The sequence below is a fragment of the Panthera onca genome, chromosome X (assembly GCF_046562875.1).
Source record: "Panthera onca isolate mPanOnc1 chromosome X, mPanOnc1 haplotype 2, whole genome shotgun sequence".
Lineage (NCBI taxonomy): Eukaryota > Metazoa > Chordata > Mammalia > Carnivora > Felidae > Panthera > Panthera onca.
Window position 1 is genome coordinate 42,364,293 of NC_138357.1, and position 26,443 is coordinate 42,390,735.

The 26,443-nt window shown below is 34.3% G+C and overlaps 1 protein-coding gene across 1 annotated transcript in view; it reads right to left on the reverse strand.

Annotated features, from left to right (window-relative positions):
- The window catches only part of RADX (RPA1 related single stranded DNA binding protein, X-linked), a 71,239-nt gene that overhangs the window by 31,493 nt on the left and 13,303 nt on the right, over nucleotides 1-26,443 (reverse strand). The window contains exons 4-11 of the mRNA XM_081794370.1: nucleotides 13,901-14,009; nucleotides 13,613-13,704; nucleotides 13,384-13,506; nucleotides 10,294-10,398; nucleotides 9,041-9,205; nucleotides 7,643-7,803; nucleotides 6,641-6,819; nucleotides 797-867 (exon numbers count right to left, since the gene is read on the reverse strand). Coding sequence (XP_081650496.1) covers nucleotides 797-867; nucleotides 6,641-6,819; nucleotides 7,643-7,803; nucleotides 9,041-9,205; nucleotides 10,294-10,398; nucleotides 13,384-13,506; nucleotides 13,613-13,704; nucleotides 13,901-14,009 — 1,005 coding nt within the window. The remainder of the gene's footprint in view (nucleotides 1-796; nucleotides 868-6,640; nucleotides 6,820-7,642; nucleotides 7,804-9,040; nucleotides 9,206-10,293; nucleotides 10,399-13,383; nucleotides 13,507-13,612; nucleotides 13,705-13,900; nucleotides 14,010-26,443) is intronic.

Below are 26,443 nucleotides of genomic sequence, written 5' to 3' on the forward strand. Positions count from 1 at the left end.
ATATCTGACCGGACATACTGTCAAATAAACAAATTGCTAAGTATAAATTTGTTTACATTTACTTCCACTTTGGTGATGATACCAAATTATTTTAAAGTTGGGACCAGGATTTTGACAAGGACCTAAACTAATATAAATAAAAAACAAAAGAAAAACAACTATCTATAAATCTATTTAAAGTACTTCTTTTTTTTTTTTAAATGAAATATTTTTATTTCAATTCCAGAGATGATATCATTTTTGGTGTAATGTGGCTTGACAAGTTGGGTTTTTTTTCTTTCAATCCAAAACAAAATATGTTATTTTCTTTTTTTTGCTTGTTTTTTATTTAGCAACTGTAGGTTTTATTTTAATTTTCATTACAAATTAGCCATCTACATATCTTTTTTTCTACCCCAATAAGAAGGCTAATCTTCAGTATTTGTCACTAACACCAGCCTTGCTCATCTTCAGCTATATTCACTTTCTTTTTTTTTCCCAATATATGAAGTTTATTGTCGAACTGGTTTCCATACAACACCCAGTGCTCATCCCAAAAGGTGCCCTCCTCAATACCCATCACCCACCTTTCCCTCCCTCCCACGCCCCATCAACCCTCAGTTTGTTCTCAGTTTTTAAGAGTCTCTTATGCTTTGGCTCTCTTCCACTCTAACCTCTTTTTTATTTAAAGTACTTCTATCGTGCTAAACATAGGCATGACACAAAGAATGCAGAATCAAAGCAAACAGTAATCTGTATATAATAATGTTCCATAAAGATTTCAAAAATAATAATCAACATCATCAAAGCAACATACATTGGAAAATGTTTGGTGTGTCAGGTCTATTTCCTCTTTGTGCAGAAGTTTCTGGCTGAGGTACAGGAATTCTACAAAAGATAAAAAAAGGATAACCAATAGTTACAAAAAGAGACTTCAATGAAAAAAAAACTAATTGGTCCATTCAGAATTTATTCTAACTCAATAGATTTAGAAATTGTATTGGTTTAGTTTCTTAAAGCACTGCATTAAAAAATTAAGGAGCATATATTCATATTATGAATAAACATGCATATATAACATAATTCAAATACTTCAGTAGATTTAAATATTCTTTTAATAAGGAGAATCCCACAAAAGGAAGTATTTATCTTTGTTAAATTTTAATGAAATATGGATATATATATATATATATAATATATGTGTGTATATATTTCATTCTTTTGGACAGAAATTTAAAAATTAGTTCAATGGCCTATTTTCATCGTTGCTTTGTTCAAATATTCTGGGAAACCATCTGGCCTAATTCTCTAGCTTCAATTCAAAGTTTTCTACAAGCCTTATGCTCCTTCCAGTTCGTATTCCTCTTTTGAAATTTAACTCCAGCATTATTTCCTAAAAGAAGCCATCCTTGATCTCTAGTCAAGGCTCACTGCTCCTTGTACATGCTGTCATAGCACCAGAAATAAATGTCTATCATAGCATTCATCACTCTGTATTGAAATTACAGGCTTATGAGTCTGTCTTTCCCACCAGATTCTGCTATAAGCTCTGCTATAAGGTCTACAAAAGTATAGACTTTATTTATTTTTGTATCTCTATAGAATATCTACTCAATAACATTTTACTGAACTGAAATAAATGGAGGAAAAGGGAAGTATCTTATTTTGAAACTGAGGAGAAGCCTACTTTTATAAGGAAAGATTTCCATCTTGTGGGCTATCAGCATATTCCTGTGATGAGATTTTTCTATTGTTTTATTTCCACAACTAAAAGCATACAGTAAAACAGAAATGTCATATTGTTGAATGCCACCATAATATTGCTCAACTTATTTTATCAATGGATTTTTTTTCTTACAATGGTAGTATTTGTTACTTTGCTAGTGAGATATATTAATGAACTAAAAAGAAGCAGCTTTCATGAAGGAAGAATGCATCCATTTCTTTACCTTTAAACCCCTGCAAATAAAGGCATAATTATAGTTGTAATTTTACCTTTTTTTAATCACCAAAAATTTGGTATCTCCAGAAATTAGAAAGCTGAAAACATCAACTGTGAAAGTAATCTAACTAAAAAAATAGTTAAATTACATGTATCTTGAGATCCTTTAACAGCATGTATCTACTTTTTAATACATGTGATTAGGAAGTGACTTTTTCCATCTGAAACAAATTAGACGAAATAGTTTCCCAAACCCTAATAGCATTATTACATTGTACAGAAGTTTTAAAAAAGTGGCTTAGGAGATTTTTACTGGAATATGTAATTTGTATGACATAAATGTCTTAAAGGTAAGGGGCTAAATGACAGAAGTGGAGGTATACAATGTCAATAGGTATCAACTGAGGAAACAAAAAAAAAATTAAAAGTGAAAAGATAAAAAGTATAGAAAAATAACAGAGGAAGAAAGGGAAAAGAGCTAAAAGAAGAGAACACTGCATATGCTGGGTAGGGGCAGAATAGTATAGAATTATGTCACAGGCTGGAAGTTATACTCTAACCTTGTCCTTTTCATGAACTTATCAACCTTAGATAAAAGTCATGCAGATGCTAAAAAATGCCATTCCCTCATCTGCGTAACAGGATTATAATTAATATTATTGAAGTCTTAGAAAGTGTCTCACGCAAAGAAATTAAAAGTACTTAATATATATACACACATGTATAAATGCTATATTTTATCTTTTCTGCATCTTAGATTCCTCCAAGTCAAAAATAATTAAAATGGTTATAAATGGAGTTAAAGTGTTCTAAGGTTCTAGCATTATCAGGAATATAGGACAATAATTTGCATTTAACTACAATAAATTAAGTGTTCAGACTGTAATTTATAGAGTAACCACTCAACAACATGTAACCAAAAGAGGGGAAACTGAATAATTAAAACTCTTTGATTAAGCAGTACAAAAATTGATATAAACCCAAATATATCACTAACTTCACTAATACAGGGAACAAATAGTTTAAGTAAAAGACAAAGATTGCTATATAAGATTAAAAAACCAATTACGTGCTACTTAAAAGTGACAACCTTAAATGCGAAGACACAGGTTCAAAGTAAGATGGATGGAATATACTGTTAAAGGCCTAATCAAAAGGCAATTGCTACAGGTATATTAGCATTAGACAAAGCAGACTTTGAGGCAGAAAACACTGTGACAGATAAAGGAAATTTCATAGTAACAAAGAGAGCAATCTATCAGGAAGATACCACAATTCTAAATATGTATCCAGTAACATATTTCCAATATATATTAAACAAAAACAGAACAGGAGAAATATATCTTTAATCATAGTGGATGTTAACACACCTGTCTCATTAGTTGATGGAAAAAGCAGACAGAAAATAAGTAAGGATACAAAAGATATAATCAACACAATCAATATCCTTGGACCTAATTTACATAATAGAACACTGTATCCAACATTGAAAGAATTCACATTATTTTTGGGTACATATGAAGCATTTACCAAAACTGACCATATGATCAACTTAAGGAAAGTCAACGCATTTCAAGGGATGAAAATAATCCACAATATTTTCTCTTTCCAGAGTGGATAAGCTGAGGTAAATAACAAAAAAGTTAACTAGAAATCCTTAAGTGACTAGAAATTAAACTATACACTTCCCCATGAGTCAAAGAAGAATCACACGGAAAACTAAAAATTGTTTTTAATTACCTGAAAATTGAAGTAGTAGGTAGCTAAAGCAGTGCCTAGAAATATACAGCATTAGATGCATATATTAGAAAAGAAGAGCCAAAATTCAAAGACTTAAGTATCTAGCTCAAGTAGCTAGAAAAAGAATAGCAACACTGATTCAGAAAAAAAGAAAACACAAATTACAAGTATCAGGAGTTAAAAGGGGACATTAATATAGATTGTACAGAAATATAAGACAATAAGATCTTATGAATAATTTTATACCAAAAATATTACAATCTAGAGGTAAATATCAAATTCTTTGAAAAATAAAACTGACAAAGGAATAGAAAATATTAATATTCTAAAATCTATTAGAAAAATTAAATCACAATCTTCCCAAAAAAGCCTCTGATCCAGATAGTTTCATTGAACATTAATTCTAAACATTTAAAAAAGTAGTAACACTCATTCTAGGAATGCATGGATGATCCAATACTCAAAAAATTAATTTAATTAACTACATGAAAAGAAAATAAAACTCAACAGATCAACAGATTCAGTATAAACATTTGACAAAATTCAACTCACATTCATGAGAAAAATTTAGAAAGCTAGGATTAGAAGGAAACTTCCTTAATCTTTGTCTTGGTTATCCTTCTACTTTAGAAAAATCAAATCTGTTAATCATTTATGATTCATAGTGGATGAATTTTATATAGGAAAGATTCATGCTTAGATAACTGGTGAACAAATGTAAGCTATAATATTTTAAATTCAAGTAAAATACTTAAATAAAATGTATTGTTTGTAATTCCTCCTTTTTAAACTCATTGTCACTTAGTCCATGCCGAGTGTAGCAGGTAAGAGGGCTTCTGTTATGGGTTGAATTGTATCTCCTCCAAATTTCCTGTTGAAGTCCTAACCGCCAGTACCTCAGAATGTAATCTTATTTGGATATAATTTCACTGAAGATATAAATTAGTTAAGTTAAAGTCATACTGGGGTAGGGTAGACCCCTCATCAAACGTATCTGATGTCCTTTTGAAAAGGGAGAATTTAGACATAGACACAGAGTGGGGGTGATATTTCTACAAGCCACAGAATGACAAAGATTGCCAGCAAACCAACAGATGCTAGGGGAAAAGCAAGGGGTAGATTCCTTCTCAAAGTCCTTAAAACAAACTGACCCTGTGGACACTTTGATCTTGGTCTTCTAGCTTACAGAACTGTGAGACAGTACTTTTCCATTGTTTAAGCCATACAGTTTGTAGTACTTCATTATAGCAGCCCTAGAAAATTAATGCAGATTTTGGTTACCAGCACTACCACCAGTACAGTGGAGTGCTACTGTAACAAATAATTTAAAATGGGGAAGTGGCTTTGGGATTGAGTATTACATGGAGGCTGAAAGAGTTTTGAGGTGAATATTAGAAAAACTCTAGATTTTCTTGAAGACAATGTCTGTAGAAATATGGATTTTGAAGGAGACTTTGTTGAGGGCTCAGAAAGAAGAGAGCTGTAGAGAAAACTTGTTGTCTTGGAGAATATATATATCATTATGAACAGAATGTTGCTAGAAATATGAATGTAAGAAGTACTTCTGGTTAGGTTTCAGACAGAAATGAGGAATGGGTTATTGGAAACTGGATGAAGGGTGATCCTTGTTATGAAGTGGCAGAAATCTTGGCTGAATTGTGCTGAATGGCAGGTGAAACTTGTATGCAATCAACTTGCATATTTAGGTGAAGAGATTTCTAAGCAAAGTGGTGAAGGGGCAGCCTGGTTTCTCCTTATTGCTTACAGTACAATACAAGAAGGGAGAGAGAAATTGAAAATAAAATTATTAACAAAAAAGGAACCAGAGCTTTGATATTTGGAAAATTCTCAGCTTATCTATACTGCAAAAAATTAGAAAGCTTCCTCTGGAGGGAACACCAAGGGTGTTGTTGGACAGTTCTTTGCCCAAGAGATTAGGTTTGTGATTTGTGGATCCAATCAATCATCTCAGTAGGCATGCTACTAGCTTGGACTGAAAGGGACATAGGTAGGATGAAATGAAGAAAGGGCTGTCTAGGATTCTATTCAGGAAATGAGTTGATAAGAGATATTCAGCTGTGATCATGTGTTATCCTTCAAGAAATGGGACAATGATCCTGAGGGTAAAGTCCTGATACTACTAGGCTTTCAATTTGCTTGTGACTCATGACCCCCTTCCCTTCCAATTTCTCCCTTTTGAAATGGGGATGCTTATCCTATGTTTGTCCCATTGTTGTGTTTTGGACAGATAAACAGGTCTAGTTTCACAGGCTCACAGATGTAAAGAATTTTGCCCCAGGATGAATCACTCTGCACTTCATCCGCATATGATTTAGATGATGCTTAGATGAGAGTTTAGACTCAGAGTTGATGGTGGTATGGTTTAAGACTTTCTGGGATGTTATTATGGGTTGAATGTATTTTACATGTGAAAAGGATATGAATTTTTAGGGACCAGATGGCAGACTATTATGGGCTGAATTATGTCCCTACTAAATACCAGTAGGACTAATATATAACCAATTACATTTTCAACAACCCTCAGAATGTGACCTTATTTGGAAACAGGATCAATGAAGATATAATTGCTTAAGATGAAATCTTACTGGAGTAGATCAGTACTCCAGAGCACGTCCCTAATCTAATATGGCTGGTGTCCTTACAAGAAGAGAAAATTTGAACACAGATACACACACAGGGGAAAATTCCATGTGAAGGTGAAGACAGAGATTGGAGTGATGCTTCTAGAAGCCAAGGAATGCCAAAGATTTCCAGTAACCACCAGAAGCTAGGGGGGAGGCATGGAACAGATTCTTCCTCACAGCCCTCAGAAGGAAGTCACTCTGCCAGTATCTTGATCTTGGAATTCAGCAGCCCTAGAAAACTAATACCACTTCTAGTATAATTGGTCATTTTACAGGGTAGAAATAAGCCAAAACAATTAATATGCTATGTGTATACTTAATACAAATGACTTACAATTTGGCACATGGCCCTTGCAGAATTCTTTTTTTCTTGGTAGGGCTCAAACTTTCATGTGTAGCTGGAAAATACTGAGAGCCCATAGGATCATCATCTTGATATTGTTTATTATTATCTCTTTCCTGACTTTGATTTTCTTTTCTAGTTGCTTGGGATGTTGAGGGTCGGTTAGCATTCTAAAACCAAAAATTCAGAGAAAACATTTTAAACTAATTAAAAAAAATATTTTTCTTAAAAGACTGTATAATTTTAGTTTACCCATTTTTTATAATCTTAAGATTTATGACAACATTTTACAACATAAAAGTGCTTTTTATAAAGCTAATTTATAGATAGGATTATATTTATCCTAATTAATGCAACTGGTATTAAACATTTTTTTAAAGGAAGATAAACAAAAGTTTTTCTTATGCTTGTATAACTGAAAAATTGAATTAGATACTTATTTCCATGAATATAAACCTCAGAAATAATTTTTACAAATATAAATTCAGGGAAAAAATTAACTTATTTGTCTTGATTGTGCCTAGATTCCAGTAGTGGCCTTTTCTACTAGAACCTTTATCATACCAAAGTCATTGCTACCTCTTACAAAATCTGGGTGAGACTGCCATGCCAAATATAAAGGTAAAAACTTCCTGTGAAAGTGTTCCTATACTTCTCTGGCCTGGACAAAAGGAATGGAATAATCATATATACCACCTGGGAATTTAAATAAAGAGAATCACAATGGGATTCAATTATGCACAAAGCAAAAACAAAACACCAAGTTTTGAGGGCCTTGGGAAATATCAGAGGCTGTGACCTTTAGCCCAGCCTGCTCCAAAATAAATGATAGAAAAAGGAAATAAACAAAAAAACATAAATGATTTTTTTTTCTGAGGTTTACTATCATCAAGAGTCAATACATGTGAGTTCAGAATAAAACGTACAAGGTACCGATTGTAATTTTGATCACAGTGCTTTCAAAGATATGCTATTAATTCTCTGGCACCATACCCGAAGTGTTTCTGATGCTGAGGCATTTTCAGTTGCAGTGGCATGGGGGATATACTTTATAACGGTAATTATCCCCTGAATTGCAATGCGCTTTTGTTCCCTATACTGCAAGTCTTCAATCTCCTTCCTCACTTCACTTATAGCTGTCAAGAGCGACTCAACTGAAAAAGAATAATTCCAAAGAAACTGTAAGTTTTAAAGAACTGAAATGATAAAAATAAGAATTAGATTTGCAATGTCATTTTACAGTATGGAATCATAAACTTGCTATATAAGTTAAATTTGTGAGATTTCTTTTTATACTTGGCATCATCCCTTATGTAATTTTTATAAAATAGGCAAAATATACTTATCAGTTAAACTGTGATACAGTTTTCTAGCCTGGAGTCTTGATTTTAAACAAATTTTACATACTGAATGGACAGCTGACCCTTGAACAACATGGGAGTTAAGGGAACCAAATCCCATGAAGACCAAAATCCATGTATAACTTTTGACTCCCCCAAAACTTTACTAATAGACTACCATTGACCACAAGCCTTAGTGACAACATACAGCTGATAAGCACATACAATAAAGTAACTTAGAGAAAAGAAAATGTTATTTAAAAAATCGTAAGAAAAAACATTTACAGTACTGTATGTATATTTACTGAAAAAGTTGCATAGAAGTGGATCTGTATAGTTCAAACCTGTGTTGTTCAAGGGTCAATTGTAATTTACATATTTCAAACTATAAAGTGCACAGAAACACACATTTTAATATACACAACCATATATTATGTATTGCTGGCATAATGAAGTACAAGACGATGCCAGTATTTAGAAGATGATAGATTAGTATTTTAAAGTTTCTCTTTTTTTCCCCCGAACCATGCAATTATCCCACAGCTTAAATAAAAAGAATGCATTTATTTTAAACTTTTCAACCATCATATCTAATTCTTCTAAAATAAATTAATGTTAGGCTTTTTATCAGTACTTGTTCTGCATCTAATTTATTTTGGTGTCATTTTTAAAGATAGTGCTCAATTGTGTAATATCCAATATGTATCATTCCACAAGAGTAACATAATACAGTGTCAATATCTTGATATCAAATTATCCAGTGTCTCCTTTGATATCTTTAGTCTCTCTAGGTAATGTCATAGGAATTGGGATCTATTAAAGTCAGATTTGATCTCAGTAACATTAAATCAAGATATGATGCCCAGTTAGTCATCATCTATGTTCTCCCATATTCTAATCTAATAAAATCCAAGTATTAACCTTTAGGAGTCACCACACGTATTTTTAGGTCTTAATAAAGACAAAATTTTTATCAGTGAGTGTTGTTACACGTTACGATATACATATACATAGCACATAAACATATACATAACTAGCAATTACTTAGTACCTTTGACAGAATTACTATACTTCGAAAATGTCTCTGGCACTGGTGGATAGGGGTAATATCCACCAATAACAGTAGTCCTCACTTCCTCAGAATCAGTCCTTGTTTTAATCCAATGAATAAAGTTTTTTACCTTGATATCGTTGGTGTATGGCTGGCCTCTGTGACCTTTTGTAAGAAGGGTAAAACCAAAAAATGAGAAAAAAAATCGCTGTAATAAACTTAAAGGATTTTTTTGTATAAAAACAGTTTAATATTACAATAGTCTCTTATGTCACCAAGAAAAGAAGTCAAGTTCACTTATTCACCGTGTAGCAGATTACACTTGATATGTATACAAAAATTATCAGACACTAAACCAATCCTAAATTGAGAAGGAAATCAGACATATTAGAGTTTAAGTGGACTAAAGTGTAGCTATCTATAGGATACTGAAAAGTCATAACAAAAAAAACTAATAATCTGGATTTTTCTAACTATCAAAATGGTTGGCATCTTCTTAAAAATTGATTTTTAAATCATGTATTCACCTAAAGGTATGGCATCATGTTGAAAATGAATAGCCTATAATATAGATCAGCATTTAAATTCATGTTCTTAAAACATACTTAACAGTGCCATTTATATCTGATATTGTTAGTATTTATAAAAGGAAGTGTTGACAAAGATGTGTATTACATCCTTCCTAGGATTCTTCTATTGACAAATTTCTTAATGATTAACATGGTAGTATTTTAGTAAACACACCACACTATTTCTTTACTCATTTGGAACCTTTTATCTTTATTGTTTTGACCCTGTTATAAGAAAGAATAGAGAAAAATAATGTACTTGTAGACAACTAGTGAGACTCTTCTTGCTATGTAAGTAAAATTTGAGATCAGGGACCAAAATCTGATTCATATTTTTAGTTAGTATTTAAAAATAGTTAATTGTATCCATATTGTGATATAGGGCCTAACAATCTTCAATCTATCAAGCAATTTATGATTATCTACCTTACATCAGGTAGGAATTAGAAGTTAACCAAAGGACATCAAAGCAATTCTCCAGTGAGTCAGAAAATCATTGCTTCAGTCATAAATAATTCAGAAGCAATATATTTCATGGGCTAAATATTCTTTGTTAAAACATTCTCGCAATGATTAAGGAAATTAAAATAAAGCTATCTTGTGGTCAAATGTTTTAATGTAAACGTTAACTTAGTCAGTAGAAAATATATTACATCTCCAATAAAATATAAACAAATTGCTCACCAGTAAGAAACACTCGGCTCTCATTTGTAGTGGTTAGGTAAAGCAGTTTAGGTACTTGAGCATCATTCCTGACAAGTTTCAACTGAGTACACACGAAATATGTCACTGTAGAAAATGGAAACAGGAAATAACTTCTGCATTTCTTTTTTTTTTTTTAATTTTTTTTCAACGTTTTTTATTTATTTTTGGGACAGAGAGAGACAGAGCATGAACGGGGGAGGGGCAGAGAGAGAGGGAGACACAGAATCAGAAACAGGCTCCAGGCTCCGAGCCATCAGCCCAGAGCCTGACGCGGGGCTCGAACTCACAGACCGCGAGATCGCGACCTGGCTGAAGTCGGATGCTTAACCGACCGCGCCACCCAGGCGCCCCATAACTTCTGCATTTCAAAGAGGACATATCAAGATCAGGATCTAACACAGTACCTCTCAAACCTTAATAAACATAGGAATCACCTGGGACAGTTGTTAAAATGCAAATTAAGAATCAGTAGTTTCAGAGTGGGGCCTGAGATTCTCTACTTCTAATAAGCTCGAGGTGATACTAGTGTTGCAGGTCCTGTGACCACACTTGGAACAACAAGGATCTAACAGTTAACCTTTTCCTTTAGATATGGGATCTAACACTTACTTTTCCTTTAGAAAGTACAATGGCTGCACCTAACTGAAGTCACTGCTTGCTGCACAGTTGAAGACTGCAACAGTCTTTCTAATCAGGCACACAACTGAGTATGAATAGTTATTTCCTACAGAGAAAAAAAAGCTTAGTTTCTCCAGGATGCTTTTACTGATTAACCCAATCTAACACTGATCCCTGAATTACTCTCCTTCCACCAGATAGGGGTATGCATTATTAACTTAAATTTGTTTATGCAGGTGTTTATCTTAATTAGACCTTAAGCCTCATGACAGGGCTTATACAACCTATTCTCTTCTATTCACCTTGCTGAATTGTTTTTAACTGTCAGTTACTAAGGTAAAGTTTCTTAAAGCCAACAACATTTAAAATTTTTTTAACTCATTACGTACCCAAACAGTTATGGTCTTATGAACTAGGAAATGAGGAAATAAATGTAAATACTTATAATCTCACAATAACGGTTAAGTTCTCATTTGAAATAAATATTTCCCTAGAGTATGATAATAACTATAAACTCATTTACTATATCTAACATTTCCTACTTCTTTATTTGGGCAATAAAAATAAGGGAAATCTGTTGAAATGACTAAGAATAATTCCTACTTTATATTACTGTCCTTTATTTAAAAACCATACAAATACGTCACTATTCATGGTTAAAGATGTTGATATAGGAATATTAAAGAAACATCTACTTCTCACTTCATGACTGTTAAAAACCAGACATTCCGACCCGACACCTTTTAGCTGTCTGACACCAGGAAATTACTTAACCCTTCTGGACCTTTGTTTCCTTACCTGTAAATTTGTAAAAACATCAACTTTTAAAAAGGTAACTAGGAGCACAAAATGAGATAGCATCAACAAGCATCTGGTACATAGTAAACAATATTAGTTCCCCCTTAGCTCTTCAGTTTCCTTAATCAAAAGTGAAAAAGATGCTCTACTCCCAAAGGATTCTGGTATTATTCCAGAAGACAGTTGGTCATGTTCCCCTTCATAGGCCTAAAGCCCCCTTAATACTCATCATTCATTTAATAATTTTTTTTCATCTTGGTCAAAAGATGAAAATAAATTGTGATCATTGTCAACTATTGTGCTAGAGTAAATCTCACCAAGGTCACCTTTCTTAGAGAGATGCACTTCACATTATCATAAGAAACAGAACATGCATACTTGGCAACATTTCTGTGAAAAAAATAATTATCTGAAAGTTATGCCAGCTTGTTTGAAGTGGCTACAAAGAGAGAGGCTCTGGCCATAAAACCTACATAAAACGAGGTAACAGAATTGTCATCAGAAGTCATCACTACCAATCACTTATGTCCTGAGAGAAGTTACATGAGAAATCATAGCCCAGCTCACCTTGGAAGCTCATGCCTTGGTTTAGCAAAAACTCTTTCTGCCTTCTGAACAGTTGGGGTGAAGTTTAATTCTATTCAGATATATTTTAAAGTTTTAATTTCACAAGCCGATGACAGAATCTAATAAGGTAATATCTGAATGGTGTGTAATGCTGTTTTGCAACAGCCACTAAAGGGGTAGCACAACAGCTCTGTATACGGTCTCTAGATATCCTGATGTTCTACAATTTTTACCTTGTTGACGATTTTAAAAATTACAGGTGGTCAAGATTGGAAGATTTCCCAATGTTGGCAAACATTTCACAATCAGTATTTTATTCATATAATCACTTGAAAAATAGTAAAATAGCATGCAGTATCTATAATAGCTTTATGCTACAAGTTGATACAAGGAAAAATTCATTTAATTTGCTAAAAAGTATTAAATATACTTCTTTTCTTATCATAATAGATCAGAAAACTAACTTGTTGTATAAAATATATAGTAGGGCATACCTAAAATGTTTTCAAATGAATAAAATTAGTGGAAAAAATACCTAAATATCTGAATAAATGCAAGGAGGAAAGGTCAACACCAAAGTGAAACACTGACCAGCTGCTAAAATACCACCAATCTAACATTAATTTAAAACTCAAATGAAATCATACTTACATTGTCCTTACTTAATTACACAAAATGTCAATCCCCTACCAATCAATTCTATACTAGTAAAGTCTTCGTTGTCTTTTTTGGGGTCTACTTAGTCAATTTTCAAATGGATACAAAGGGAATTGAGTACCTATGCTTTAGTTTCACTGAATGTTAAGCTTTTATGCCTGAAATGCTAATAATGAGCAATGATAAAAGCACCTGTTTTCTGAAAAACTGGTTTCAAATCCAAATCAACTCTGAATAGAAAACCAGAAGGTGGTTAATTTCTGTAACACCAAATATAATAATATAGAAAAAATTTAAACATGCTATCACACTGCTTGAATTTGCTAACTCAGTATCATGCTCCTCTGTAAGTCAGTACACTGTAACATTTTTTTAAGTCAATGCCCCCCACTTCCAAAAATAAAAAGATAAAAATATTGGACTGAATACTTGGGTAAATATTTTCAAAGATTTCTGGCTGAGAAGTAGAAAACAGCTCCACTATAAATGGTTGTTCTGAAGTCCCGTCAGCAATGTGAATCCAGCGATATGACCAAAAATCTTCACGGCTTTCTATATGGATAGAATATTAGAATAAATGAAGGTAACCAATTATGCATGTATGAACACAGAACTATTCACTGAAATACTTTCATGACTTTCAATTTTAAAAGCTTACCTTTCTTTTTTGACCTCTGGACCCTTCCTACAAAAACTAAAATGCCAATAACATCACAGATATGATTTTCTGGCATATCATCCAATTCTGATCTAAAAAAAGGAAAATTATTAAATACTGTATCTTTAAACACTGAAAAAGCATTCTAAAATTATGACTGTGAAAATGTTTACCTATATAATTGATAGGACATAATTTGGGGGTAGATTTTGAGCCATAATAATACATTGTTTCAGTGTCTAATGTTAAAAATTAATACTTAAGGTATTTTACACAAGGCCATTTTACCTTGTGATAAAGCGGTGATTTAATTTTGGCAATCTCCATTCAGGTTTCACCTGCTTTTCTGGAATGATAATTATGTTAGTTGGAGGATCTCGGAGGTTGAGGCAGATTTCTGAAAAACAAATATATTACTTTAATATGACATTTGATACAGATAAAAAATACACAGGTGTACAAATCACACAGCACAATATTAGATTGAACTCTTTGGAGCCCACCACTAACCTTCATCAAAAGCTTTCTTCTACTTACTCCTACATTAACATATCTACTTATCTCTCCACCAAAAGTTAGCCATTCTTTAAATTTTATCATTTTTCTTTTAAAAAAAGTTTTTTATCATTTATATTTTTTGCCCAAAATACTGTTTATCTTTGTTTTTAAACATTTTTTATGCTTTTATTTTATTTTTGAAAGACAGAGTGCAAGTGGGGTAGGGGCAGAAAGAGAGGGAGACACAGAATCCCAAGCAGGCTCCAGGCTCTGAGCTGTCAGCACAGAGCCCCACACAGGGCTTGAACTCAGGGAGTATGAGATCATGGCCTGGGTTGAAGTCAGATGCTTAACCAACTGAGCCACCCAGGCATCCCTGTTTCTTAACTTTATATGGATAGACTCATACCACATCCAGTGTTCTAAGGTTACACTTTATGGTCCTAAAATTCATCCATGTAGCTGCATGTAGTGCTTTTATTTTCTTATTCCCACTGCTGAATAATGTTCCAAGGTGTTGACATATTACAATTTTATTTACCCATTGTTGTGTTGATCGACATTTGGGTTATTTCTTGTTTTTGCTATTACAAACAGGGTCACTATGAACTTTTTGTACATGTCTCCCTGTGCACACAGGCAAAATTCTTCTAGGGTATTATACCCAGGAGGGAAACCCTGGATTGTATAGTGTGAAAATGTTCCACTCTACAGGCTAATTCCTAACTATTTTCAAGTAATTAACCTATTTATAGTTCTACCAGCAATGTGTAAGAATTCCATTGATCAATATCCTCTCCAAATTTTGCTACTGTCAAATGTATTTTTTGTCAATCCAGTGACACAAAATGACAATTTGTGGTAGTTTTATTTTGCACTTCCCTTATCATTAATCATGTTGAACATTTCATATACTTATCATTCATTCATGCATTCTTTTTTGTGAAATACCTGTTTGTGTCTTTTTCCCACTTTTCTATTGGATTGTCTTTTTCTTATTTATTTGAAGGACTTCTTCATATATATCGAATACTAATACTTTGTTGATTATATTATTGCAAATATATTCACCCAGTCTGTGGATTGTTTTTCATTCTTTTCATGGTGTCTTTTGATGAAAAAAAGTTTCTAATTTCAATGTAGTCAGGTTTAATAATCATTCATTTACAAATACTATTTCCTGTATCTTATCCAAGAAATCCTTCCTTATCCCAAGGTCAAACACATATTTCTTACAAGTTCTTCTAAAAATTTTGGCTTTTACATTTGATATATCTGGAATTGGCTTTTTATACGGTATGAGATAGGGATATAATGTCATTTTTTCTCCAATTTTTAATTATTCCAATACTATTTACTGAATAGTTCTTCCTTTCTTTATGATCTGTACAGCACATATACCCTATCAAAATTTTGTGTGTTTAGGGCTATTTCTCAATTGAATTGTGATTTTCTTATCATTCTGTTTACACCTATACCAATATTACATGACCATAAATTCTTTTATATTAACTTATGATATTTGTAGGACAAGTCTTCACTCACTCTGCAGCTCCCTACTACTTTTCTTCAGAACTGTTTTGACTACTTTTGATAATTATGTGCCTTCATATAAATTTTAGAATCAGTTTGTCAGTTCCAGGAAAAAAAATCTTATGGAATAGGACTGAATCTGCAGATCAATTTGGGGGTACTTGACACACTTACAAAATTGAGACTGACTTCCTACATGGGATATTTCTCCATTTATTTAGAGAATTTTTAATGTCTTTCAATAAAGTATTATAATATCTCCAAACAGGTCTTACTTATCTTCTGTTAGATTTATTTCTAGATACCTCGTAATTATTGTTGACAAGGTAAGTTATTTTTTTAAAATTACAATTCCTAACTGTTATTGTAGTACACAAAATCAACTGACTTTGGTATACTGGTCTCATAGCTAACTTTGCCAATATCTTACTATTTTTATTTAATACTTTGTGTTATTTTGTACATTCTTTGTAGAAATTCTAATTTGTTAATAATGACAGTTTTGTGCTTTTCCTTAAAATCCTTATGATTTTAATGCATTTTATCTTCACTTTGGCTAGGGCAGCCAGTATAACAAATAAAAACAGGAATATGAGACATCCATGTTCTCCATTTGAAAAAGGAGTGTTTTTAAATTTTCCCTACTTAGAGGTGTGTTTGTTTTGTTTTTATTTTGTAAACATCCTTTATCGGGTTAAGGAAAGTTCCTTCTCTTGCTATTTTCTTTTTTAAATTTATGAATTGGTGTAAAAATTTCACAAATGCCTCTTGTGCCTCTATTAGGATGACCATTATCTTCTTTAATCTGTTGATGTGAGGAGTGACACTACAGATTTTCACATGTAAAATCAACTTTGCATTGCTGGAGAACGATGCAACTTAGTCACACTGAGTAATCACTTTTTACATAGAAGTGAATTCAGTTTGCTAATATTCTATTTAAAATATCTATATATATTCAAGGCTGAAGCTAGCCTTTAATTTTTCTCTTTCATACTATTTTTCTTTAGTTTTATCAAGGTCATATTGGTAGCAAAGAATGAGTTAGAAAGTATGCCTTCTTATTTTATTCTCTGGAATAGTTTTGTATTGATATATTCCATGAATTTTCAGTAGAATTTGCCTATAAAATGACGGATGCTTTGTGGAAAGATTTTAAAACTTTGATTCAATTTCTTTAATAGTTACATAGCTATCTGGGCTTTCTATCTCCTTTTATGCAGTAGGAAATATTTTCTAAGAATTTGCTGTGTAGGAAACAAAGATTAAAACAGGACAAAGACACTTAATTTTTCATCCTGCCTATTATCAGCCATGTGACTAGAAAATTCATTTAACCTTTATGAGTTTTAGTCTTTTCGCATATAAGTGAGGAACGTTTGTGTTACATATTACCTTGCACCCTGACAACAGTCTGCATTTTACAAAGCACTTTCATAGTCATAGTTACTTGATTATATTTAAGTTCCCTCCCAGCTACAAAATGCCAGGGTTTTTAATGAAATAAACAGCCCCTTCCCACCAAAACCCAAAACACTTATCTCAATAGGTGTTATACAAAACAGTCTGAAAAACTCAAGATTTTTAGATGTTGGATTACTACTTGGTGATCAAAAAGAATGAGTGGAGGAGCCAAGATGGCAGAACAGCATGGAAGTTTTTTGTGTGTCTCGTGTCCATGAAATATAGCCAGACCAACATTAAACCATCCTACACACCTAGAAAACTGATTGGAGGATTAACACAACAATCTGCACAACCTGAGCCACAGAATTCAGCAGGTACGTGGCATAGAGCGGTGAACGTGGGGAGAGAGAAGCTGGCAGTGGGCAGGGAGCCATCTTTGCAGGCAGAGAGAGGACAGAGACTGGGGCGGGGGAGAATACAGGAAAAGCACCCCTCCCCAAAAGCAGCTGGAGAGAAAGTGGAAAATTGGAAACAGCCACAGGGACTAAACTAAAAAGGGAGAAAGGAGAGGGTTTAAATTCCATTAAGACTGTAAACAAGGGGAGCACAAAGTCTGCAACTCTGCAGCTCGAAACCTGGCAGTGCTCTGGTGGGAAGGGTGAATCCCCAGGAACAGAGGGGGGGTCTGAGAGGTTCTCAGGCCACATGGGGAAAAGCGGTTCCAATGCTGGAAGGGCATTTGGTAGAGACTGTTGAAGCCACCTGGTCCCAGCAGACCCCAGAAAATGACCACATTCGCCGGTGCTGGAACAAGGTCATTAAGGGTGAAGCCTGGTGCTAGATGTGTGTTGTGATTTTCCATACCCTGAAATGCTGCTGCTACACCATCTCGCAAACTTTTTCTGGGGCGGGCTGGCACCTGGCGGCAGTCTCGGGGCACCAGCAGCAGCAAGGTCCAGCAGGTGTTCCTGGGTGCAGCCAGCATTTGGCCATTGCTGGGTGAGACCCTCCCACAGAGGGGCGGAACAGGTCAAAGCCGCAGTCCTTCAGAAGTAAGGGGCCGGGGAAAACAGCCACATCTGAGACAAAACTTGGGAGAGAGGTACTGCCTGGGGCTTGGTCATGGACAGTGAAGAAGCAGGGAGAGGATGAAAGCTGAAGACAGAGGACGGGTGTCCAATTGCTGATTGGAGAGAACAGTTCCCATACTAGAGACTGGGTAGCTGGGTGATGCCATTTTTACAGCTCCCACGCATACACACCTACGGGCACTGCAACAACCCACTCCAGTAGGCTAGCGGCGCCATCTAGTGGAGAACAGAGCCGTTACACTGAGCCCCGCCCAACTGGGCCAACCTGGCTCTTCAAGAATACAAGTATCCACACCTACTTAGTTTATGGACTAAAAAGCGCTACATAGTCTGACTTCTAGGGGAAAATGAAGTCATCTCATTCCTATTTCAATCTGTTAGCAGGTCCATCTTATCAATTTTCTTTCTTTTTTCTTTTACACTATTGTTTTTCTTGAATACAGGAGAAAAATTCATTTTTATTTTCAATTTTTATTAAAAATATTTTTAATTTTTTTACTATATTTTTTACTTTTGTGTAAATTCTTTCAAATTCTATTTTACTCCCATCATCTCATTTTAGTCTACTTCAGTGTATTCATTTTTTCAAATTCTCAAATGATTTCTTTTTTCTCTTTTTCTTCCACCCTTTTGTTTTCTCTAATCTGTCAAACCACTTTGAACACCCAGACCAAAACACACCTAGGATCTAGCATCATTTATTAGATTTTTGTGTGTGTGTGTTTTTAAATTTTTAATTACAATATTTTTTAATTTTATTTTTTAAATTTTAATTTCTCTACCTCATTAATACCTTTTCTCCTTTAAAAATGACAAAATGAAGGAAATCGCCCCAAAAGAAAGAGCACGAAGAAACGACAGCCAGGGATTTAACCAACACAGATACAAGCAAAATGTCTGAACCAGAATTTAGAATCATGATAATAAGAATACTAGCTGGAGTTGAAAACAGATTAGAATCCCTTTCTGCAGAGATAAAAGAAGTAAAAAAAATAGAATGAAATTAAAAATGCTATAACTGAGCTGCAATCACGGATGGATGCAGCAGCGGCAAGGATGGATGAGGCAGAACAGAGAATCAGCGATATAGAGGACAAACTTATAGCGAATAATGAAGCAGAAAAAAAGAGGGAGATTAAGGCAAAAGAGCACAATTTAAGAATTAGAGAAATCAGTGATTCATTAAAAAGGAGCAACATCAAAATCATAGGGGTCCCAGAAAAGGAAGAGAGAGAATCAGGGGTAGAATGGTTATGTGAGCAAATCACAGTGGAAAACTTTCCTAACCTGGGGAAAGACACAAACATCAAAATTCAGGAAGCACAGAGGACCCACATTACATTCAACAAAAACTGACCATCAACAAGGCATATCATAGTCAAATTCACAAAATACTCAGGCAAGGAGAGAATCATGAAAGCAGCAAGGGAAAAAAAGTCCGTAACCTACAAGGGAAGACAGCTCAGGTTTGCAGCAGACCTATCCACAGAAACTTGGCAGGCCAGAAAGGAGTGGCAGGATATATTCAATGTGCTGAATCAGAAAAATATGTAGCCAACAATTCTTTATCCAACGAGGCTGTCATTCAAAATAGAAGGAGAGGAGAAAAGATGAATATATATATATTTATATATATTTATATATATTTATATATATTTTTATTTAAAAATCTTTATAAAATATTATATTTATTATATATAAAATATAATGATATATAATACGTAATGTTATATAAAATACAATATATAAATATATAAATATTTATATTTTATACACACACACACACACACACACACACACACACACATATACCAAAAGCAACAAAGATTAGAAAGGACCAGAGAACACCACCAGAAACTCCAACTCCACAAACATCATAATGGCAATAAATTCATATCTTTCAGTACTCACTCTAAACATCAATGGACTCAATGCTCCAATCAAAAGACATAGGGTAACATAATGGATAAGAAAACAAGATCCATCTATATGCTGTTTACAAGAGACCCACTTTAGACCTGAAGACACCTTCAGATTGAAAATAAGGGGATGGAGAACCATCTATCATGCTAATGGTCAACAAAAGAAAGCCAGAGTAGCTATACTTGTATCAGACAGTTGAGACTTTAAAATAAAGACTGTATCAAGAGATGCAGAAGGGCATTATATCATAATCAAGGAGTCCATCCACCAAGAAGACCTAATGATTGTAAACATTTATGTGCCAAATACGGCAGTACCCAAATATATAAATCAATTAATCACAAACATAAAGAAACTCATCAGTAATAATACCATAATAGTAGACTTCAACACCCCACTCACAGCAATGGACAGATCATCTAATCAAAAAATCAACAAGGAAACAATGGCTTTGAATGACACACTGGACCAGATGGACTTAACAGATATATTGAGAACATTTCATCCTAAAGCAGAATATACATTCTTCTCCAGTGCACGTGGAATGTTCTCCAGAATAGACCATATCCTGGGACACAAATCAGCCCTAAGTAAGTACAAAAAGATTGAGATCATACTGTGCGTATTTTCAGACCACAATGCTATGAAACTCGAAATCAACCACAAGAAAAATTTTGGAGAGGTAACAAATACTTGCAGACTGAAGAACATCCTACTAAAGAATGAATGGGCTAACCAAGCAGTTAAAGAGGAAATTAAAAAGTATATGGAAGTCAGTGAACATGACAACACCACAACCCAAAACGTCTGGGACGCAGTAAAGGCAGTCATAAGAGGAAAGTATATACCAGGCCTTCCTAAAGAAAGAAGAAAGATCTCAGATATACAACCTAACTTGACACCTTAAGGAGCTAGAAAAAGAACAGCAAATAAAACCGAAAACCAGCAGAAGACAGGAAATAATAAAGATTAGAGCAGAAATTAATGCTATCAAAACCCAAAAAACAGTAGAACAGATCAATGAAACCAGAAGCTTGTTCTCTGAAAGAATTAACAAAATTGATAAACCACTATCCAGTTTGATCAAAAAGAAAAAGGAAAGGACCAAAATAAGTAAAATCAAGAATGAAAGAGGAGAGATCACAACCAACACAGGAGAAATAAAAACAATAAGAGAGTATTATGACCAATTATATGCCAATAAAATGGGCAATCTGGAAGAAATGGACAAATTCCTAGAACATAGACACACCAAAATTGAAACAGGAAGAAATAGAAAATTTGAAAACACCCATAACCAATAAGGCAATCAAATTAGCAATCAAAAATCTGCCAAAAGACAAGAGTCCAGGGCCAGATGGCTTTCCAGGGGAATTCTACCAAACATTTAAGGAAGAGTTAACACCTATTCTCTTGAAGCTGCTACAAAAAATAGAAATGGAAGGAAAACTTCCAAACTCATTGTATGAAGTCAGCATTACCTTGATTCCAAAACCAGACAGAGACCCCACTAAAAAGGAGAACTATATACAATTATAAACATTTATGCATTTCCCTGATGAACATGGATGCAAAAATCCTCAACAAGATATTAACCAACCGGATCCAACAATACATTAAAAAAATTATTCACCACGACCAAGTGGGATTTATACTTGGGATGCAGGGCTGGTTCAATATCCGCAAAACAATTAACGTGATTCATCACATCAATAAAAGAAAGGACAAGAACCATATGATCCTCTCAATAGATGCAGAGAAAGCATTTGACAAAATACAGCATCCTTTCTTGATAAAAACCCTCAAGAAAGTAGGGATAGAAGGAGCATACCTGGAGATCATAAAAGCCATATATGAACAAACCAATGCTAATATCATCCTCAATGGGGAAAAACTGAGAGCTTTCCCCCTAAGATCAGGAACAAGACAGGGATGTCCACTCTCGCCACTCTTATTCAACATAGTATTGGAATTCTTAGCCTCTGCAATCAGACAACACAAAGAAATAAAAGGCATCCAAATCGGCCAGGAGGAGGTCAAACTTTTACTCTTCACAGATGACATGATACACTATACGGAAAACCCTAAAGATTCCACCAAAAAACTGCTAGAATTTATTCATGAATTCAGCAAAGTTGCAGGATATAAAATCGATGCACAGAAATTGGTTGTATTCCTATACACCAACAATGAAGCGACAGAAAAAGAAATCAAGTAATTGATCCCATTTACAGTTGCACCAAAAACCATAAAATACCGAGGAATAAATCTAACCAAAGAGGTGAAAAATCTATACACTGAAAACTATAGAAAGCTTATGAAAGAAATTGAAGAAGACACAAAAAAAATGGAAAAAAGATTCCATGCTCCTGGATAGGAAGAACAAATATTGTTAAAATGTCGATACTACCCAAAGCAATCTACATATTCAATGCAATCCCTATCTAAATAACACCAGCATTCTTCACAGAGCTAGAACAAATAATCCTAAAATTTGTATGGAATCAGAAAAGACCCCAAATAGCCAAAGCAATCTTGAAAAAGAAAACCAAAGCAGGAGGCATCACAATCCCAGACTTCAAGCTATACTACAAAGCTGTAATCATCAAGACAGTATGGTACTGGTGCAAGAACAGACACTCAGATCAATGGAATAGAATAGAGAACCCAGAAATGGACCCATAAACGTATGGCCAACTAATCTTTGACAAAGCAGGAAAGAATATCCAATGGAATAAAGACAGTCTCTTCAGTAAGTGGTGCTGGGAAAACTGGACAGTGACATGCAGAAGAATGAACCTGGACCACTTTCTTACACAATACACAAAAATAAACTCAAAGTGGATGAAAGACCTAAATATAAGACAGGAAGCCATCCAAATCCTCGAGGAGAAAGCAGGCAAAAACCTCTTTGATCTTGGCCACAGCAACTTCTTACTCAACACGTCACCAGAGGCAAGGGAAACAAAAGCAAAAATGAACTACTGGGACCTCATCAAAATAAAAAGCTTCTGCACAGCGAAGGAAACAATCAGCAAAACTAAAAGGCAACCTACAGAATGGGAGAAGAAATTGGCCAATGACTTATCAGAGAAAGGGTTAGTATCCAAAATCTATGAAGAACTTATCAAACTCAACACCCAAAAAACAAATAATCCAGTGAAGAAATGGGCAAAAGACATGAATAGACACTTCTCCAAAGAAAACACCCAGATAACCAACAAACACATGAAAAAATGCTCAACATCACTTATCATCAGGTAAATACAAATCAAAACCACAATGAGATACCACCTTACACCTGTCAGAATGGCTAACATTAACAACTCAGGCAACAACAGATGTTGATGAGGAGAAAGAGGATCTCTTCTGCATTGCTGGAGGGAATGTAAGCTGGTGTAGCCACTCTGGAAAACAGTAGGGAGGTTCCTCAAAAAACTAAAAATAGAACTACCCTATGGCCCAGCAATTGCACAACTAGGCATTTATCCACGGGATACAGGTGTGCTATTTTGAAGGGACACATGCACCCCCATGTTTATAGCAGCACTATCAACAATAGCCAAAGTATGGAAAGAGCCCAAGTGTCCACTGATGGATGAATGGATAAAGAAGATGTGGTATATATATACAATGGAGTATTACTTGGCAATCAAAAATAATGAAATCGTGCCATTGGCAACTACGTGGCTGGAACTGGAGGGTATTATGCTAAGTGAAATTAGTCAGAGAAAGACAAAAATCATATGACTTCACTCATATGAGGACTTTCAGAGACAAAACAGATGAACATAAGGGAAGGGAAACAAAAATAATATAAAAACAGGGAGGGGGATAAAACAGAAGAGACTCATTAATATGGAGAACAAACTGAGGGTTACAGGAGGGATTGTGGGAGGGGAGATGGGCTAAATGGGTAGGGGGAACTAAGGAATCTACTCCTGAAATCATTGTTGCAGTATATGCTAACTAATTTGGATGTAAATTTTAAAAAATGAAAAATAAAACAAGTTAAAAATAAAAAACTAATTAATTAATTAATACATTCTATAGGACTTTATCTAAATAAAATTACTTCATTTCTAAGGTGTTGTCTACTGGGTAAAACATTATTCATTTTAAAAATCAACTTTACCCACGTAATTTACCTGTCATTCTAAGTGTTTAGTTTTATAAGTTTTGACAAATGAGTGTACCCATGTAACCACCCTGGATTATCAGTTTTCATAAAAGAGCCTACTGGGAGTTTGTTTTGGACAGCATTATATGTATAAATCAATTTCAAGATAATTGTACACCTTAATAATAGTGAGTCTCCCAGTCCAGGAATATTATTAACTTTCTCCCAATATGTGTTTTCTTAATTTTTCTTAATAATGTCTCATAATTTTCAGAGTGTAAACCTTATACAAGTTTGTTATATTTATCAATTAGTTTATTTTGTTATTTTTGACGCTGTGATAGATTGTAGTTTTAAAAGATATATTTTCTAATTGTTGTGATTAAATAGAAATACATATTGAGTTTCACTGTAAAAAAAAAAAAGAATGAAATCTTGCCATTTGCAACAACGTGGATGTAACTAGAGTGTATTATGCTAAGAGAAATAAGACAAAAAAAACAAATAAATGATTTCACTCATATGTGGAATTTAAGAAACACAGCAGATGAACATAGTGGAAAGGAAAGAAAAATAAGTTTAAAACGGAGAGCAAGGCAAACCATAAGAGACTCTTAAAGAGAACAAACTGAGGGTTGCTGGAGGGGAGGTCGGGGGGGATGGGCTAAATGGTGATGGGCATTAAGGAGGGCACTTGTTGGGATGAGCACTGGGTGTTACATGGAAGTGATAAATCACTGGGTTCTACTCCTGAAACTAATACTACACTGTATGTTTACTAACTTGAATTTAAATAAGTAAATTTTAAAAAATAAAATGTTTATGTGGGTATGCTAGGTGAGTACTATTTGATAAAAGGTAGGACTTCTGTGTCCCCCCTCTCTCTCTGCCCCTCCCCAACTCGTGCTCTGTCTCACTCTGTCTTTCAAAAATAAATGTTAAAAAAACTTTTTAAAAAAGATAAAAGGTAGGACAGAATGATATGCAAAATGGCAAGGACAGAATGATATGCAAAATGCCAATCTCCAAAACCACACATTACCAGCAAATATGTCCTGTGTTTTACAACACATTTATTTGGTCTTAAAAAATATTATCTCTCCGTCTCTGTAACTTGGAACTACACATGTAAATATGAAAAGATAAACCAAGATAATTACCCCAATAGTTTGTCTTTCAACATCAGCATCTAGAAAGCAGTGATGGTACCACAAGTCTTTATTCCCTTACTGTCCAACACCAGCCCCCACTACATACTCTTTCTCATTTATCCTAGTCATAACACTTAAACTACCCTGATACTATTCCTAACCCCCACTTACACTTTCTCCCATCCAACTCATTCTCCCACTCTCCCAACCATTCATTCTTTCCTCAACTACATTTCTGTTCATTTACTCTCTCCTTTTGTTCATCATACCTTCTTACTGTTTACTGTCATTAATCTTTCATTTTACTGTAAACTGTCCATTTTACTAATCTGTTACCGTCAGACTAATTTTTTTCAAATTTTTATTTAAATTCTGGTTAGTTAACATACAGTGTAATATATTACCCTGCTAGACTAATTTTTTTAAAGTAGAACTCTGTATTACTTATCTTTATATCTCCTGTGTCTAGAATGGTTTACGGAACTGTCATTTCTCTTCAAAAGATTATTAACACATTTGAACTTTTTAAAGATCATAAATCAGTAGATCTCAACTGTAGCTGCATATAAGAATCACCTGAAGAATTTTAAAGATGCGCCAATGTCTTGGTTCCCTCCTCAGAGTAATTAAATCAGAATCTCAGAGGGTGGCGTGTCTACGGTTCTTTAAGGCTCCCCAAGTGATACTAATGTCCAGGCAGTGTTGAGATCTGCATATATGTATAGGCTCAGCAAACTATACTCTGCAGATTAGATGATTGTTTTTGCAAATAAAGTTTCACTGTAACACAGCCATGCCCATTCCTTACATATTATCTCTGCCTTCACTCTATAAAAGCAGAGCTGAGGTGGCACCTAGGTGGCTCAGTCAGTTAAGCCTCTGACTCTTGATTTCAGCTCAGGTCATGATCTCATGGTTCGTGAGTTCAAGCCCTATGATGGGTTCTGTGCTCATGGAGTAGAGCCTGCTTGGGATCCTCTCTCTCTCCCTCTCTCTTTGCCCCTCCCCTACTCATGCTCTCTTTCTCTCTCTCAAAATAAACATTTTTTAAAAAGGCAGAGCTGAGTATTTATGACAGAAACTATATCGCCTGTACAGCCTATAATAT